General features: G+C 43.1%; 1 protein-coding gene across 3 annotated transcripts in view; it reads right to left on the bottom strand.

Annotated features, from left to right (window-relative positions):
- DCLK1 (doublecortin like kinase 1) overlaps positions 1-15879 on the bottom strand; it is a 325749-nt gene that overhangs the window by 141084 nt on the left and 168786 nt on the right. For all 3 annotated transcript variants that reach the window (XM_024755592.1, XM_024755594.1, XM_024755593.1), the window contains exon 4: positions 14930-15029. In XM_024755592.1, the coding sequence (XP_024611360.1) occupies positions 14930-15029 (100 nt within the window). The remainder of the gene's footprint in view (positions 1-14929; positions 15030-15879) is intronic.

Below are 15879 nucleotides of genomic sequence, written 5' to 3'. Positions count from 1 at the left end.
TGTTCTTGATTTATATCCTTTGTAATAAAACTGAAATCATAAGTATAGCACTTCCCTGAGTTCTGTGTGTTCCACCAAACTACTGAACCTGTGGGCAATTTAAGAGCCCTTCAACTGGTAGTCAGTCAGAAGTGTGGGTGGCCTGGGGACCCCTGAATTGGAAGCTGGCATCTAAAACTAGGGTGACCTTTCTGGGGACTGTGCCCTTAACCTGTGAATTCTGTGCTAACTCCAGGTAGTAAGGTCAGAATTGCAGTGCAGTCCTGCAGCCCCCCTGCCACCACAGAGCTTGCAGGGCATCCATCAGGCGCACACCCACCCCAGGCTCTTTGCACTAACTGTCCCCTTAGTGTGGAGCATCCTTCCTCTCAGATCTTCACGCCTGGCTCTGTCACCTCCTCCAAGTCTGCTCAAATGTCACCTTCCTACTGAAGTATTCTCAAACTACTGTTGACCCTTGAACAACGCGGATTCACCCACCCACTGCGTGGGTTCACTTATACGTGGATTTTTTTCAATAAACACAGTACCTGTATTTTCACTTTACAGATCTTTAAATTAACTAAGTGTGGGGAAAAGTTTGTGTTTGATTAGAGATCACAATATGTGGAATCAAAAGAACTAGAGTTTGAGTCCTGATTCTAACCAAACTGTTTTGGTGTCCTGCCCTTGGGTGAGTCAAATTTCAACTGCTTTGATTTTGAGGCAGAGAAAGCAGTACACATATTTTCAGCCATGTAGGGGTTGGTGCCCTTGAGCCCCGTGTTGTTCAAGGTCAACTGTACATTATTTACAGTTGCGCCCCCATCCACGTCCTCCCACACACCCCACACACTTCCTTCCCTTCCCTTCCCTACCTCATTCTTCTTCACAGCACTCACCTTCTGATACTCTATGCAATTCGCTTATGATTTTGCTTATTATCAATAAATACCTTCCTCTCCCAGAATATAAACTCCATGTGGGCAAAAGTTTTTCTCTCTTTAGTTCACTGCTATATATCTACTGCTCAGAATGGGGCCTGGCACGTAGTAGATATTCCCTAAATATTAGTAGAACCTATACCTATATGCATACACACATACATTATAAAGATCAAGATACTTGACATAATAAATTGAATTCATATTAATTGTCTCTAAACCCTCCTACACTTAGTTGATTCACCTATCCTACATTTCATATTTGGAAAACCCACTGTATATAGAAAAATTTTATATCTCGCTTGAGGAAGAAAAAACAACAGGACTCATTTCTCCATAGGTTTTTAAAGCTAATCATAATGTAAACTAATCTTCTGACTTCTAACAGGATGCTCAGATTCATTCTGCTGAAAGGCAATCAAGCATGAATGAACAACAAAAAAGTTATAAAAACAAAGATTTAGCTAAGGTTGAGGGGCAAACCTACAAAAGAAGACATTTCGTATTTTCCAGAGATAATCACCTCAAAAGCTTTACAACCTCATTTCTCAGTAGTTGGGCAGGGAGTTCTGTGGTCCTACCAGAGAAACGACTCAGCTGTCACACTGGTGGGAAGCTCCACAAGTGAACAAGAGACCATCACTGAACCAGTTGGCCCTGGTGTAAATTAACAACTAAACTAAAGGTAGAGATTGATGTTGCCTTAGATCAAAAGGATGCTAGTTTTCCCCCTGACCGTCTGACAATGAAGGGTTTTCCTTCATGCACTCCCCTTCCCTGCACTTAGAGGCGTGGATTCTGTTGGCTTCATTGCTGGCATTTCTCGACAAGGTTGCTGAGTTTTTTTGGCTTTGTTCTGATGATTTGACAAGATTCTTTTTTTTTTTTTGCGGTACGCGGGCCTCTCACTGCTGTGGTCTTTCCCGTTGCGGAGCACAGGCTTCGGACGCGCAGGCTCAGCGGCCATGGCTCACGGGCCCAGCCGCTCTGCGGCATGTGGGATCTTCCCGGACCGGGGCACGAACCTGTGTCCCCTGCATCGGCAGGTGGACTCTCAACCACTGCGCCACAAGGGAAGCCCTTGATAAGATTCTTATGAATTTGGAGAAACCCTTCTTCAGATCTGTTTGAAGTCTCCGAGAAAAGAGGGACTCCTGATTTCACAATGACTCTGTCTATTGAAACATGAAGATAGGTCACTCACACAATCATTTTTTTGACTAAGAGCTTTATCCATTTGCGTATTTTCCAGATCCATCAAGACAGAATATCTAGCTTTAGGCAGCAAAGAATCATATAATATCAGGATCTTATTATATTTTAGTTATTCCAAACACTTACAATAGTGAAAATCTGTAAAGACAACCTATACCCACACACACATCAAATTATTATCCAATCTTGAAACTTGATTTTAGAATTACCTTCACATCAAGTATTTTTCCACGGTAATTTTCACTTCATCTGCTTTCTGGTAAGTAGATATTTAACTTCCCAGAACTTTCTGTGGTGAAACCCCAAGAATGCTTGACCCACAGAAGGCTCTTAATACACTCTTGGTGTGGGAACTGAATTGGCAGATTTCAAACAGGAACAAAAGCCTGAGTGCATATGCCCTGTGGACCCGTGTTAAGAGCAAAGTCCTAACTATACCCTCCTGTACTCAGGGGTATGTGTGGGTCCAGTGCAGGGGACAAAAGAACCTGCTGTCCTTCTCTGCAGGACTGTTACCCGGCTGCAGGGAGAGAGAGACCCTGCCAAAGCCGGACACTGGATCTGAGGCTGGCCTGCCATTGCCACCCCTGAGGAAACATATGAAGGTTACTGTAGCTTTTCATTTCTTTTTCCTTTTTGTCTGAGAGTTTGCAGGCAGCTATGCTACTGGTGGTCTATAGCTAGAAAATCCCCTAGCAGTATAACGTAGTTGGGAAGAGCAGGGGCCTGGAAACCAGGAAGACCTTATTTCAACTCTGTCCTCTGCCATTATTTATCCGCAGGCAGAATTTGGATGTTGAAGGCCCTTAAATGGCCAGAATTAATGACTAACATTAGTAAGATGTTGGCTGGCATGAATACAATTAAAAGTACTGGATGGAGGTTCAAATATGCAATTAGCGAAGGAGAACGTGGCTTGACATCACGTCAGAAGCCGCAGAGAATTCAGCCACAAGATAGCCATGAGCCTGCACTGTCTGACAACTATTGAAAGAAACCCTCATCGCTCTTAGGCGGCATCTGAACAAGTCTGATGCCTCTATTTAGTACGTTTATATTCTCTACGCTATTTGAAGCCCCCAAAGACTACTGCTTTCAGTTCTGGGTTTATTTTAAGGACGATATGGCTGACCATGAAGTATCCAGAGAAATGTAACTAGGGTGGTGGCATGGTCTTAAGAGAGCATTGCCTAAGAAACCTGGAAAAAACAGCTTTGGGGAAGTATCGGGTCTCAGTCCTCAAGTATCTGAAGGGTTGACAGGTGGAGCAGATTCCCACACAGATTCAACCAACATTTCTTGAGCACTTACTATATTCAGGACACTGTGATAGGTCCTGTGTTATAGAAATTCATGACACACAGGACCAGTCTGAAGAAGGCACTTGTGATTAAGTAAGATGAAATGCAAAGTCTGGGATCCCCAGTTTTCATACCAATTCTGTTCCCCACTAAGTATGTGACTTTAAGCAGTTTCTTATCTTAACTCGGCATTTTTTATTCATAGAGCAACACCACAGAGTTTTTCTGACAATTAAATGAGATAAATATCGATAAAAAGAATGAGAACTCAGTAACTGATTGGAACCGAGTAGATGGGGGAAGGCTTTACAAAAAGAGGCAACTTGTAAAGTGAACCTCAAAGGACAAGAGGGAGTTAATTCTGGGTGATGCGGGAGAAAAGGAAGACAAGCATTCCAGGTGGATGGGCCAGTATGAGCAAAGGCAGAGATGCTGAGAATAAACAATTCTTTGGGGAGACCAGAAAGTAATACTGTGGCTGGAGTACAGAGGAAGAGTAAAGTGATGGTAACAGCTGGAAAGATACAACACAGCTGACTTATGAAGGCCCTAGAACGCCATGCCAAGGGGACCTGGGCAGTGGAGTGTTAGTCAAGTGAATTTAGGAGGGTCAACCTGTGTTCAAACATGGCTGGAGCCAGGAAAGCAAGTTAAAGAATCTCTGTAAGTCTAAGCAAGAGATTACGAGGAACTGACCCAAGATAATGGCAATGACACTGGAAATCGGGGGGGGGCAAACTGCCGGATAGGAGGAGTGAAGGTGAGGAGAAAGTAAAAGACAACTCCATGACTCACAACCTTGTTAAGGAGAATGCCGATGCCATGAGCCAGCATAGGAAACCCAGAAGGAGAATAAAGGTGACCGAGAAGCTGATGAGTTCAGCTGTGGGCTGTGCTGAATTTCAGGTGGCTGTGGAATAACTGTAAGGATGCTCACGATAGTTGGAAATATGGTTCGGGAGCTCATGAGAGGAGTTGGGGTTAGAGATGTAGACTTGAGAGGAGGTACACTTAAGGAGTGTGTTGTCAAACATAAACAAACTTGGATTTGAACTCTAGTTAGTGTGAAAGGCTAAGTTCACCAAATCTCCTGTAACTCTTCTGTCAAGAGTTAAAACTTGGGACTTCCCTGGTGGTCCAGTGGGTAAGACTCTGCATTCCCAACGCTTGGGGCCTGGGTTCAATCCCTGGTCGGGGAACTAGATCCCGCATGCATGCAGCAAGTAAGAAGTCCGCATGCCACGACTAAGATCCAGCGCAGCCAAAATAAATAAATAAATACATGTTAAAAAAAAAAAACAAAAAAAAAAACCAGGGGCTTCCCTGGTAGCACAGTGGTTGAGAGTCCGCCTGCTGAGGCAGGGGACACGGGTTCGTGTACCGGTCCGGGAAGATCCCACATGCCGTGGAGTGGCTGGGCCCATGAGCCATGGCCGCTGAGCCTGCGCATCTGGAGCCTGTGCTCCGCAACGGGAGAGGCCACAACAGTGAGAGGCCTGCGTACCGCAAAAAAAAAAAAAAGAGGTAAAACTTGGGTTTTAACTCTTGACAGAAGAGTAAAGGAGATTTGGTGAACTTAGCCTTTCACATTAACTAGCTGTGTGGCCTTGGACAAATTATTTATCACCAGAGCCTTAATTTCCTTAATTGTAAAATTGGGAAAATTATACATACTTCAAAGGCTTTGCTTATTGCATACCATCTGGTTGCCATTTGTCACTGTCACTGTTTACCATAACCATCATTGCTGAAGCCATTAAGGTAGATGAACTTGGCTAGGAATAGAGAGTAATTAAGTAGAAGAAAAAAAGAGTTGAGGAATGAATCTTAGGGGACAATTATTAAGGGATATATGGCAGAAGAACAGACTTGAAAGAAGCTCAGGAATAGTCATGGAGGTGGGCAGAAGACCAGGACAGACCATGAAGGACAAGGGGGGAATCATAGAAAATATCAAATCCTTCAAAAAAAAATAGGGGAGGGAAAAAAAAAATGGAGAACATGGGATTTAGTGATGTGAAGGTTACCCTTGTTTAGTGAACTATTACGTAAGTGGAGTGGAGGCAGTTACGAATGTAACCGGATTCAGAATGGAATTTTCATCCAGATTCCAAAGGGATGTGTATCAGATACCGAAGTGAGCTGTGAGATGGATCAGCTTCTGGAAATGTCAAAGTAGATGTAAGCAAACAATTACAGGCCTTAGTCTTCTTACCCACTTTCAAAGGTATAAAAGGCTTAAGTTATTAGAGAGAAAGGGAATTTGTGAGATGGATTTCTTTAGAGAGAGCTGTGCTGTGAATACCCTAATTCCAAAAGAGGGGAGATGCTTCCCTTCGCCTCAGCTGGGGCTTCACTGGGAGGACTGAAGAGCTTGGTCAGCGTCATCTGTGGATGGAGGGAAACAGCAGACTGGTGTTTGAGTGTTTGGCTTTCCCCCGAGAACTTCTGACAGAAGCGTAAAGGAGATTTGGTTGCAATGAATGGCTTATTGTTGGGGCAAAAGACACATGAGTGTTGCAACGGATCTGAGGGAGTGGGCTGGCATGAAGATAATTTAAATTCTTCCCTAGAGGCTCATCTGAGGCCAACAGGGAGAGCTTTGGAAAACAGGGACTGAGGGAGAAATATCCAAAGCTGGAAGAAACTGAACTGACCACATCAAAGAAGAGCTGAATGTTCCCAGTGAGTGTCCCTGAAGAACCCATGAAAACACCCGTAAGAGAAGTCGGCTTCGTATAGCATCTGCTGGCCCCGAGAGTCCAAGCCATCACAGCACAGCACAGTCACGTAGGAGTCTCCACCCCTTTCTCATCACGCTGCTCCTCTGACCCCTTCCCTACTCCAACCCTGGAAGGAGCAATAACAACACGGGGGAGGAGAGTAAGGAGAAAGAAGGTTAGCAACCCCGATTTTTTTTTCCTTCAGAGAAAGAACTCACTACATTGGGCCCCAGATAGGTAAGGACAAAGAACTCCAATGTGGAGTGACTACTGTGTGGGACTAGATATTTCCACTTCTGCGTTGAGATGGTGACCTGTAGCTAGGAGAGTCCATAACACTTTTTACTATCTTAGGAGGAAGCAGTAAAGTCTTGAGAGATTTGCCCAAGTGTCATTCAGTGGCAAGAGAAGAACTTTCACCACCATATAAATTTAAAAGGTAGTGGAGGACAATGTGGTAAATAAAAGAATGAAAACATGATTCTTGTGTTTTCAGTGTACCATTTACCCAAAGGTGTAACAAGTGAGTCAGGATGAGTCGATGGAGGCTTCAAGGACAGTGATACTTTTTAAGCTGTTTGGCAGAGACAGAAAGAGTACTGTGATTTGATGAGATGATGGACAGCTCTTTTAGGATGGGGGAAATTTTGGCATGGCCATGAGTTGAGGAGAAAGAGACTGAAGAGCCAGGGTAAAACAACAAATCTTCAAGAACAACAGGAAGGAAATGTTGATAAGGCAAAGTCATCAATAAGAGAAAAGACAAAGTCAAGTACACCATCATCCCCATTAGAAAGGAAGACTCTTCTTCCTTTGAAAGATGGGAGAAGGAGAGGAGAAGATGAGTGAAGATTTAGGGACATTTTGGTCTGGAAGGAAAGGAAAATAAAATAGTTTACTGCGAATGACTCTGAACATCCTGATGGTCTAGGAGGAAAGCTCATCTTCTAAGAATGAAGGCAGTGGGTGGTTTTTATTGCTCTGGAGTGGGTGGTTTTTACTGCTCTGGAGGACAAAATTAAGACCACTGTTGCACAAGCTACAGTGATATTTATTTGGGCTCAATATTACGAAGAACTTATTAAAAATGAGCACTACTGGACAGTGGTACTGGCCTTCTTATAAAGGTGTAAGTTGCCAGAACAGAGGGTTCTAGCTGGAGATGGATGAACAAGTGTAAGGAGGGAGGGTGAACTCACAGGGCTCCAAGAGTCTTAATGTACAGGATTTATTCTCAGTGTTATATTTTGTAGGTTTTCCCATGTGAACAAGTCAGGTATCACTGTTACTGAATACAATAAAGAGAAGTCCATGAGGACTGGAAGAGAAAGTATAAATAAAAGACTGCATATGTTACACAATGTCTTGCTTTCCTAAGGAGAAAATTATCTATTTGTAGCAAAGGAACTAGCTTGTACTTGAGTTAGAGTCTGTCTCCAAAGCATAATATGTCTCTATATGTCTCCAAAGTATCTATATTGTCTCCACAGCTTGGCAGTGGGTTAAATTAGAAAACATCACTATGTTCCAGGAGACTTTATATTTATGCATGAGCTAAAATGTAGCCATGGTGGAGGAAGTCTCCAGAACCCCTTTCGTTTTTCCACAGCTAAGAGGCAAATGGGAACTTGCTGACAAGAGTAAAGCACGTTAGCCAATGGGCTCTCTGTTTGGAACTCATAAAAAACACACTAGATTTTCTATTCAAAAATGAAATGTCACAGAAACTTGGCAATTATTCAACAAGACAGTTATAATTTTTTTTAAATAAGAACTTTAAATTCCTAATGTCAACATCTACTGAACCAATAAAGTATTCCAGCATCAGGTGTCAGCATCTCAAAGAAATCTGCCCACAGATTTGATTTAAAGTAGCCACACTGTTCAATTAAAGTTCAAATCTATAAAGAACTGTCAGTCTGTTGTGACCCATCAGATATTTCACTGCAATATTTCTCCAAAGAGATAAAATACACAAGAACAACGAGCAACAATTCATATTCTGAGTCAAAGTTCAGCATCTAAGATCCTTTGCCATTTTTAGACATAAGCAACATTAAAAGTCATATGAGGGGGCTTCCCTGGTGGCGCAGTGGTTGAGGGTCCGCCTGCTGATGCAGTGAGAGGCCCGCGTACCGCAAAAGAAAAAGTCATAGAAGGTCCTATTTCACGGAAGTGTTACTGTCTACAATTACTGGTGCCTAGAGCACTGCCTGCCACATGGTAAGTTAGTTTAGCTTACTGAATAAATGAATGGATGCATGAAAGAATGAATGAATTTTTTTTTTTTGCGGTACGCGGGCCTCTCACTGTTGTGGCCTCTCCCGTTGCGGAGCACAGGCTCCGGACCCGCAGGCTCAGTGGCCATGGCTCACGGGCCCAGCCGCTCCGTGGCATGTGGGATCTTCCCGGACCGGGGCACGAACCCGTGTCCCCTGCATCAGCAGGCGGACTCTCAACCACTGCGCCACCAGGGAAGCCCAAGAATGAATGAATTTTGTTAGCAGTAGCTCAAAAGCCACTTTGTGAGGAGGTCTCGTCAATCCAGACACTGAGCATCTTCACGGTGCTCCCAACGACCTTGTGGTTTCTCAGCATCACCAGCCCCAGGACAGAGCAGCTGGGCCATTAAAATTCCTTGAACCCAAATCAATGTGGACCTAAGGCCTGAGACTCCTAAACATTGTCAGTTTCAGAAGTCTGACTGGTTCTAAATGTGGTTTGGTTTAATCTTCCAGAGATTCCCTCCAGAAAAGAGTGGATATCTTCAAAGGTCTCTTAATTTCCCCTTACCTCCATCACAGGAATAAAAGCTGAGAGTGGGAAAAAGCAACAGAAAATCACTTTTCCTGTTCTAAAGAGCACCATAAAGCAAATCTTGGTGACATCTGCCTCCAATTAAGCCCAGCCAATGCATCTACGTGGCTGAGTCCAGCTGCAGTCCACCAGGAGGTATATTTCAGCTGAGGTGTCACTCACTAACATTATTCACTAAGTAATAAGGAACACAGTTTTGAACGTGCTTTGACATTTATTATCTCATTTGAGGTCCATTACAACCCAGGGGGGAAAAAAAAGGTGTTTTACAGAATAGGAAGCAGGCTTGGAGATGTAGAGACCACACAGCAAGTAGGACACGGAGCTTGGACTAGACCTTTGTCTTCTAATCCAGGGGTCCCCAACCGCCGGGCCGTGGACTGGTAGCAGTCCGCGGCCTGTTAGGAACTGGGTCGCACAGCACGAGGTGAGCGGTGGGCAAGCAATGGAAGCTCCATCTGCCGCTCCCCACTGCTCCCCACTGCTCCCCACCTCTCCCCACCGCTCCCCACCTCTCTCCACTGCTCCCCATGGCTCTCCACCGCTCCCCACTGCTCCCCATCGCTCACATTAACACCTGAACCATCCCCCCCACCCCCTGTCCGTGGAAAAATTTTCTTCCACGAAACCAGTCCCTGAGGCCAAAAAGGTTGGGGACCGCTGTTCTACCCTGTCCCCATACTGTTTCTACTACACTAGGTTCTAACCCTATTTTTCTATCACCCAGAGTTGGGGAAAGCAATCAGTGGTGCAGGGCGCTTCTGCTTCATCTCATTCAGGACATGAGTCCTTGGAAAGTGGGCAGGATGGAATATTTCTAGAAACATTTATCAAGTGGATTCTGGGTACCTGACACCATGGGGGTCCATAAGAGAGGAAATATCCCTTCTAGAATCACATACCCAGAAAGAACACTATACTCCAGGTGGGTCTTCCTATTGCAGGAAAAAGCTGGACTGGCATTCCCCAGACAGGACCTGGTGTGTGTGTGTGGACACACACACTCAGTCTCCCCAAAGTCTTAGTGCAGTTTGAAACTTTCATAACTTCAAAAGTATAAACGCTACAAACTTAACAAAAAACATCATGTGAAAGCTTAGTTATTCACCTTTCTTCTGTACTTTTATGCTAGACTGACTATACTTCTATACTAATTTTTGTGAATTTTGAGTAACAATTTTAATTTTTGTTTCAGTCAACATTTGCGATCTTCAATCAGAGGGGCTCTATGGTTTAGTAATACATGATATGCCTACAATAATACAGCAAACGAGCCACATCTCATAAGAAGCCTGCAGTCCACTAAAAGCAATCTTCACATGTGCTACTGTTAAAATACATGGCTCCTAACCAAGCTTGTAGCACTGGCTTGTTTTTAAAAAAAAAAAAATCCCAAGAGCTCTACTTCCTGTCTATGCCAATTCAACTTTATCTTCCTAGATACAATCCATCCTGTTAAAATTCTGTGGATCCTCACCTGTCTTCTACCATATTAGTTCCCCTCCCAGATGATTTCACCCACACACCATCAACTTTCTCAAATGGGCATCTCTAACCTTGGGGTGTGACTCTCAGCCGACAAACAGCCCCTCCCTTCAGGGACCTTATGGGGCCAATTCTAACAGAGATCTCTCCCAGCATATTCCAGCTATAAATCAGTATTGACACTTTCTGGACGAGGCAGTTCAATCAATTAAAAACACAACCACCTCTATCCTTCAGAACATACATTTTCATCTTAGTCAAAGGGATTTTAAGAGGGGCTCTGTCAAGTGCATTGCTGAAGTTCTCAGCCCATCCCTCTGGTCCCCCTGGTGAGTGATCCTACCTATGAAAGGTAAGGGGAGAGGCAGCCTTATCACAGCTCTGTTGTTTATGTATTCTAATTACGATAAAGCTATAACTGTGCAAATCGAAAGACAGGACAAAACAAACAAGGGAAGATGAGTTTACTTGTAACTCAAGTTCAAATAAAATCTGGACAACTCCAAACAATATTTGTCCCCGCCAAAAAAAGATATGTCAGAGACCTAACCCTGGTACCTGTGAATGTGACCTTATTCGAAATAGAATCTCTGCAGATGTAATCGCGTTAAGGTGAGGTCATACTGGATTAGGGTGAACCCTAATCCAATAACTGGTGTCCTGATAAGAAGAGGGACATTTGGACACACAGAGAAGCCCAAGTGAGGATGGAGGCAGAGGCGGGAGTGATGCTACAACAAGCCAGGGATACCAAGGATTAATGGCAACCATCCACAACTACGAAGAGCACAGAAGGATTCTTCCCTAGAACCTTTGGGAGGAGCACAGCCCTTCCAATACTTTGATCTTGAACTTTTGGCCTCCAGAACTGTTAGAGGATCAATTTTTGTTGTTTTAAGCCACGGTGGTTCTTTGTTACAGCAGCCCTAGAAAGCAAACACGACACCTAAGCAAAAATATGTTAAGTTTGAAGTCATGCTTATTAACACTGGAATCAAGGACACTTGGAAATTGGTAAACAGAGAGGATGAACAGAAAGGACAAATACCATATGATATCACTTAAATGTGGAATCTAAAATATGACACAAATGAACTGATCTACGAAACGGAAACAGACTCACAGACACAGAGAACAGACTTGTGGTTGCCAAGGGGAAGGAGGGGGCGGGGGAGGGATGGAGTGGGAGTCTGGGATCAGCAGATGCAAGCTAGTATATAGAGAAAGGATAAACACCAAGGTCCTACTGCATAGCACAGGGAACTATATTCAACATCCTGTGATAAACCATAATGAAAAAGAATATAAAAAAGAATGTACACACACACACACACACAGAGAGATATATATAACTGAATCACTCTGCTGTACAGCAGAAATGAATACAACATTGTAAATCAACTATACTTCAATAAAAAAATTAAATTAAAAATTAAAAAAAAGGATGGGTGAGGTTTAGATGCCTGAGCAGGTGTCAGGCCTGGCAGGGGTGAAGTAAGTTGGTGAAGAAACTGGTCAGGTGAGTTTGAGGGTGCTGGATTTGAGGCTGGGGGGTGAACAGAAGGTGACAGCCTGTGACAGGCTCCTCACCAAGGAGTTACTTATCTCTCCCAGGTAAGAGGGAGGCATTTCTCAACAAAATCCTCTCACTTTTTAATGGCAGCAAATCATAGATTCATCAGTTTACCATCCATATACAAGCAAAACCACGTGAAGCTTCCTGTCTCCAATTTGGCATTTCCCTTGACTACGTTTCATCATTTCTAAATTAGACCACGAGCCACACAGGGGAAGGACCTGTTGGCCTGTCCTGTCTCCATACATAGTGCTGCATCCACCACGGTAGAAGGTGCTAAGAATCCAGCGATTGATGACGATATTGCTAAAATGGTTACATGTGGAGCTGGAAGAAGGAAGGCATTTTTTTTTTTTCCATGTGAAAACAGGGGAGGAAGGAGGCTCCCTTGAAGTTTCTCATATTGATCTGGCTCTACTGTAGCCCCATGAAATAAATGTCTGTAATGGCAGAACGCCTCACTGCAAAGACCTTAAGAGCCATCTCCAGAAGCTTTCCCAGCAGTAATTAGGGGGATGTATTATTGCTAATCCTGAACACACTGGGAGCTGGGTTAATTTTGAGAGATAAAATAAAAGTGCTGCCTTGTGGCAAAGGACCGCTTCTTGGCGCCATTAAATCAAGCACAGCCCTGCGCCGGTATTAATTCAGTAGGCTCCTGGGCCCCCTGCCGACGCTCCTTTTAGGAAGCTACAATGCAAGAGGCCAAATGAAGCCTCAACGTGCAAATACCACTTAGCAAGTACAAATAAGCTGGGCTAAATCATGCTCAGAGCACGTAAGAAAAGATTCAAATGTTAATACATTAGCACCAGAACATGCCGTACAAGCAACAGGGAAATTGCAGTTGTCAACGTGTGAATTTAGTCTCAGGGTAGGTTCATCCAAGGAAGTAAAAAATCTCAATTTAGACTTCTTTCTACCCCCTCCCCCAATCCACGTGTTTCTCTGAGGATGGGGGAGGACACTGTTACTCAGCAAATGTATTTCACACCAAGAAATGCTTAGGGTATATTCATCTCAGGAAAGGATGGGAAGTTCTCACTTTCTCACGAAAATAGTTTGAAGTGGTCCTTCAAATGGCCAAGCCATATGTGATGGTCAATATCCCTTGATGCGTGTGTGTGCGTGCACACGTGTGCATGTGTGTGTGTATATATATGCATTCCTATTAATAAGAAAGGTTTCTAAAGGGAGAGCACAGGGATTTTTCTGTTGTACTTTTCAGAAAGCCTGCCTGCCCACCATCACAGATGAACACGAACGAGTAGGCTGCAGTGTTCTGAGTTGAGAGCACATTGTCAAGAGGGAAAGCCCAGCACGAGGCCACACCAAGCAAGGCAGGGTGGGGGAGAAGCCCCAAGTCTACCTGGGGGCTGGGTAGAGATGGAGGGCTAGGGAACCCCAGGCCAACTCTGCTGATTTGAAACTGAGCTGTATTCCTGTTCGAGTCTGACAGGCTGCTTTCCGTATCAAAGCAACAAATGAAACTCTCATTTCAGAACGCGTCTGGTCTCTCGGACCATTCTATCAGAAACAGCTATTTTCTTTAAATCGAAAGTCAAGGCAGTTTATTTTTCTCAAAACTGTGCTGCAGGCTCTTCTGCCTGACTCCTAACATTCAGTTGTTTTGTACAATGGCAAAGCTGTCTCATCCCGAAGAAGGCCCTCCCAGAGGACATTACATGTGTGATAGGTGTACATAAATCTGTGCCCCCAAGGACAGTCTATCAGAGATAAAGATGGAAGGTATTTAGAGGGAAAGAGACACCAAACCACTCTTCCAGTTAAGCCCTTTCAACCAAAATGACTTAAATCTCTTCAAGGGATATATCTATATAAACTTTTATTGGGCATTTAAAGTTTTCATGGTAAAGGGACAATCTCTCTTGTTCTCATCCCACCCTATATACCCTAAGTCACATTAAAATGACGAAATAATTGCAGTGTGTTTAAATGCATGTAACTCTACGTGATACGTAGATACTCTATGTGAATGTACATCAGCTGTATTGGAGCTCCAGTATTTCCCAGCCACTCACTCAAAAACTCACTGATTTACATGCATTCATCTAAGCAAGAAATTCACTATCACGTCAAAAAGTATTTCCAACTAGCAACAGTTTGAATTGTCAATAAATATGTACTATGTCCCTAATTAAACCAGAAGTAATATGATCAAGGAAAGGTCTCTGTTCAGGGCAATAATCTTCCCTGTGATGCTGTTAAGATTCTGAGATGATTTATGGTATCAGAAAACATCATCCTTGAAGTTACAACCTTTCACATTCATATGCTAAGATGCACCTTTTCCTCTTTATCAACTGTTCCTCCTCTAACAAATGTAAAAAGAAAATCACATTCCATTTTCAATGGAAGGAAGCTTCCCTCCTCTCTTTTGATCCTTCATAGATTCTAATGACATACAAACTCTGAAGCATTTAAAGGAAAAGGACACGAAACCATCTTTCTCAGTTAGGACCTAAAGGATAAAGGAGGCCATGTGAAAGCAGAGTCTAGACATATACTCAATAATTTTATGTTACACATCTTTCAACTACGCATTTTGACAAAAATATATAATTAAAAATGTAGAAATCGGCACCATGATTTTTCTATAGAACATCAATTTAGTTATGAAATGGTTATAAATTAGCCACTGGTAATTTACCCTTTAAATGATTTAACCTTCCCAATGATCATTTCATCTGTTTTCTATATTTTAAAAAAAATCAAAGAAATTCAAGATATGGAAAAGCCATGTTGGTTGAGGATCTGAAACTGATTTGGTAGCTTTTGAGTTGACATAATCTTGGCCTGGTGCAGCTCATTTTGGAAAGCTGCCTCAAATTTCCCCTGGTTTTGAACTTTTTTTTTTTTTTTCCTTACCACTTTCATCTAGCAAGAAATCATCCTGGTAACGGAACTTCTCCGGTCCACATGCAATAAAAATGTCATCGTCACCAAAGAAGTCCTGAAGGCACATCACCTACAAGAGAAAAGCATGGCACTCAGCAAGGGGTCAGCAGAACAGCAATTACAACAATGCATCCCTGCAAGTGGACATCTGCATAAAGCCACTTCCCATCTAATGGAATCAACAGGGCAGCTTCTCCAGAGGAATTTCAAAAGAAGGTTGCAAGCATCTGTTACTAGTAAGAAACTTGTTCCGTTTCAGTGGTGCAGGAAGACGGGATAAGGAAAACAGAACCGGTAACTGTCACATTTATTACTTGATATATCAATAGGATATGAGGTAAGAACCCTTTATTTTCATAACAGAGAGGATGCAGCAACATGTGGAAAAAGGAGCGCTCCTTCACTCTTCCGAACGTAACAGTCCCTGATAGCAATAAAAGTCAGCATCTGATTTTAGCAACAAATACATTTTCTAGTAACTGATGCCATAGTTGCCATACACACGACGATCACTGGGGTAACAAACGGAGAAGGATAGTTATATCCTAACAAGAATATAACCATCTCCTTGAGACCCATTCTACCTCCAGCTAAAACAAAAATGGTACCCTTCATACAAGGACTAATAGAATACAGTAGTAATAAATAAATAAATAATAGAAAAAGTCATTTCTGAGATTTAGATACGGAGGGACTGTATGCCCTGCACTCGAGCTAAGCTAAACTCTAACACTCCTGTGGGCTCCCCAGCTTGTAGTCACCCAAAGGGAAAGTTTTAAAACAACTTTTTGATATTTATTCAATTTCTTCTCCCATAGAACTTTGAGAGCTAAATGCCGCTTTCCAAGTAAATGTGGTCCAGATGAATAATTTGAAGCTTATTGCTCTCTGTCTGTGGATACGTGGACGTGCGGTGTAAT

This window comes from Neophocaena asiaeorientalis, unplaced genomic scaffold (assembly GCF_003031525.2).
Source record: "Neophocaena asiaeorientalis asiaeorientalis breed wild unplaced genomic scaffold, Neophocaena_asiaeorientalis_V1.1 scaffold59, whole genome shotgun sequence".
Classification (NCBI taxonomy): domain Eukaryota; kingdom Metazoa; phylum Chordata; class Mammalia; order Artiodactyla; family Phocoenidae; genus Neophocaena; species Neophocaena asiaeorientalis.
This window is presented reverse-complemented; position numbering and strand designations above follow the sequence as displayed.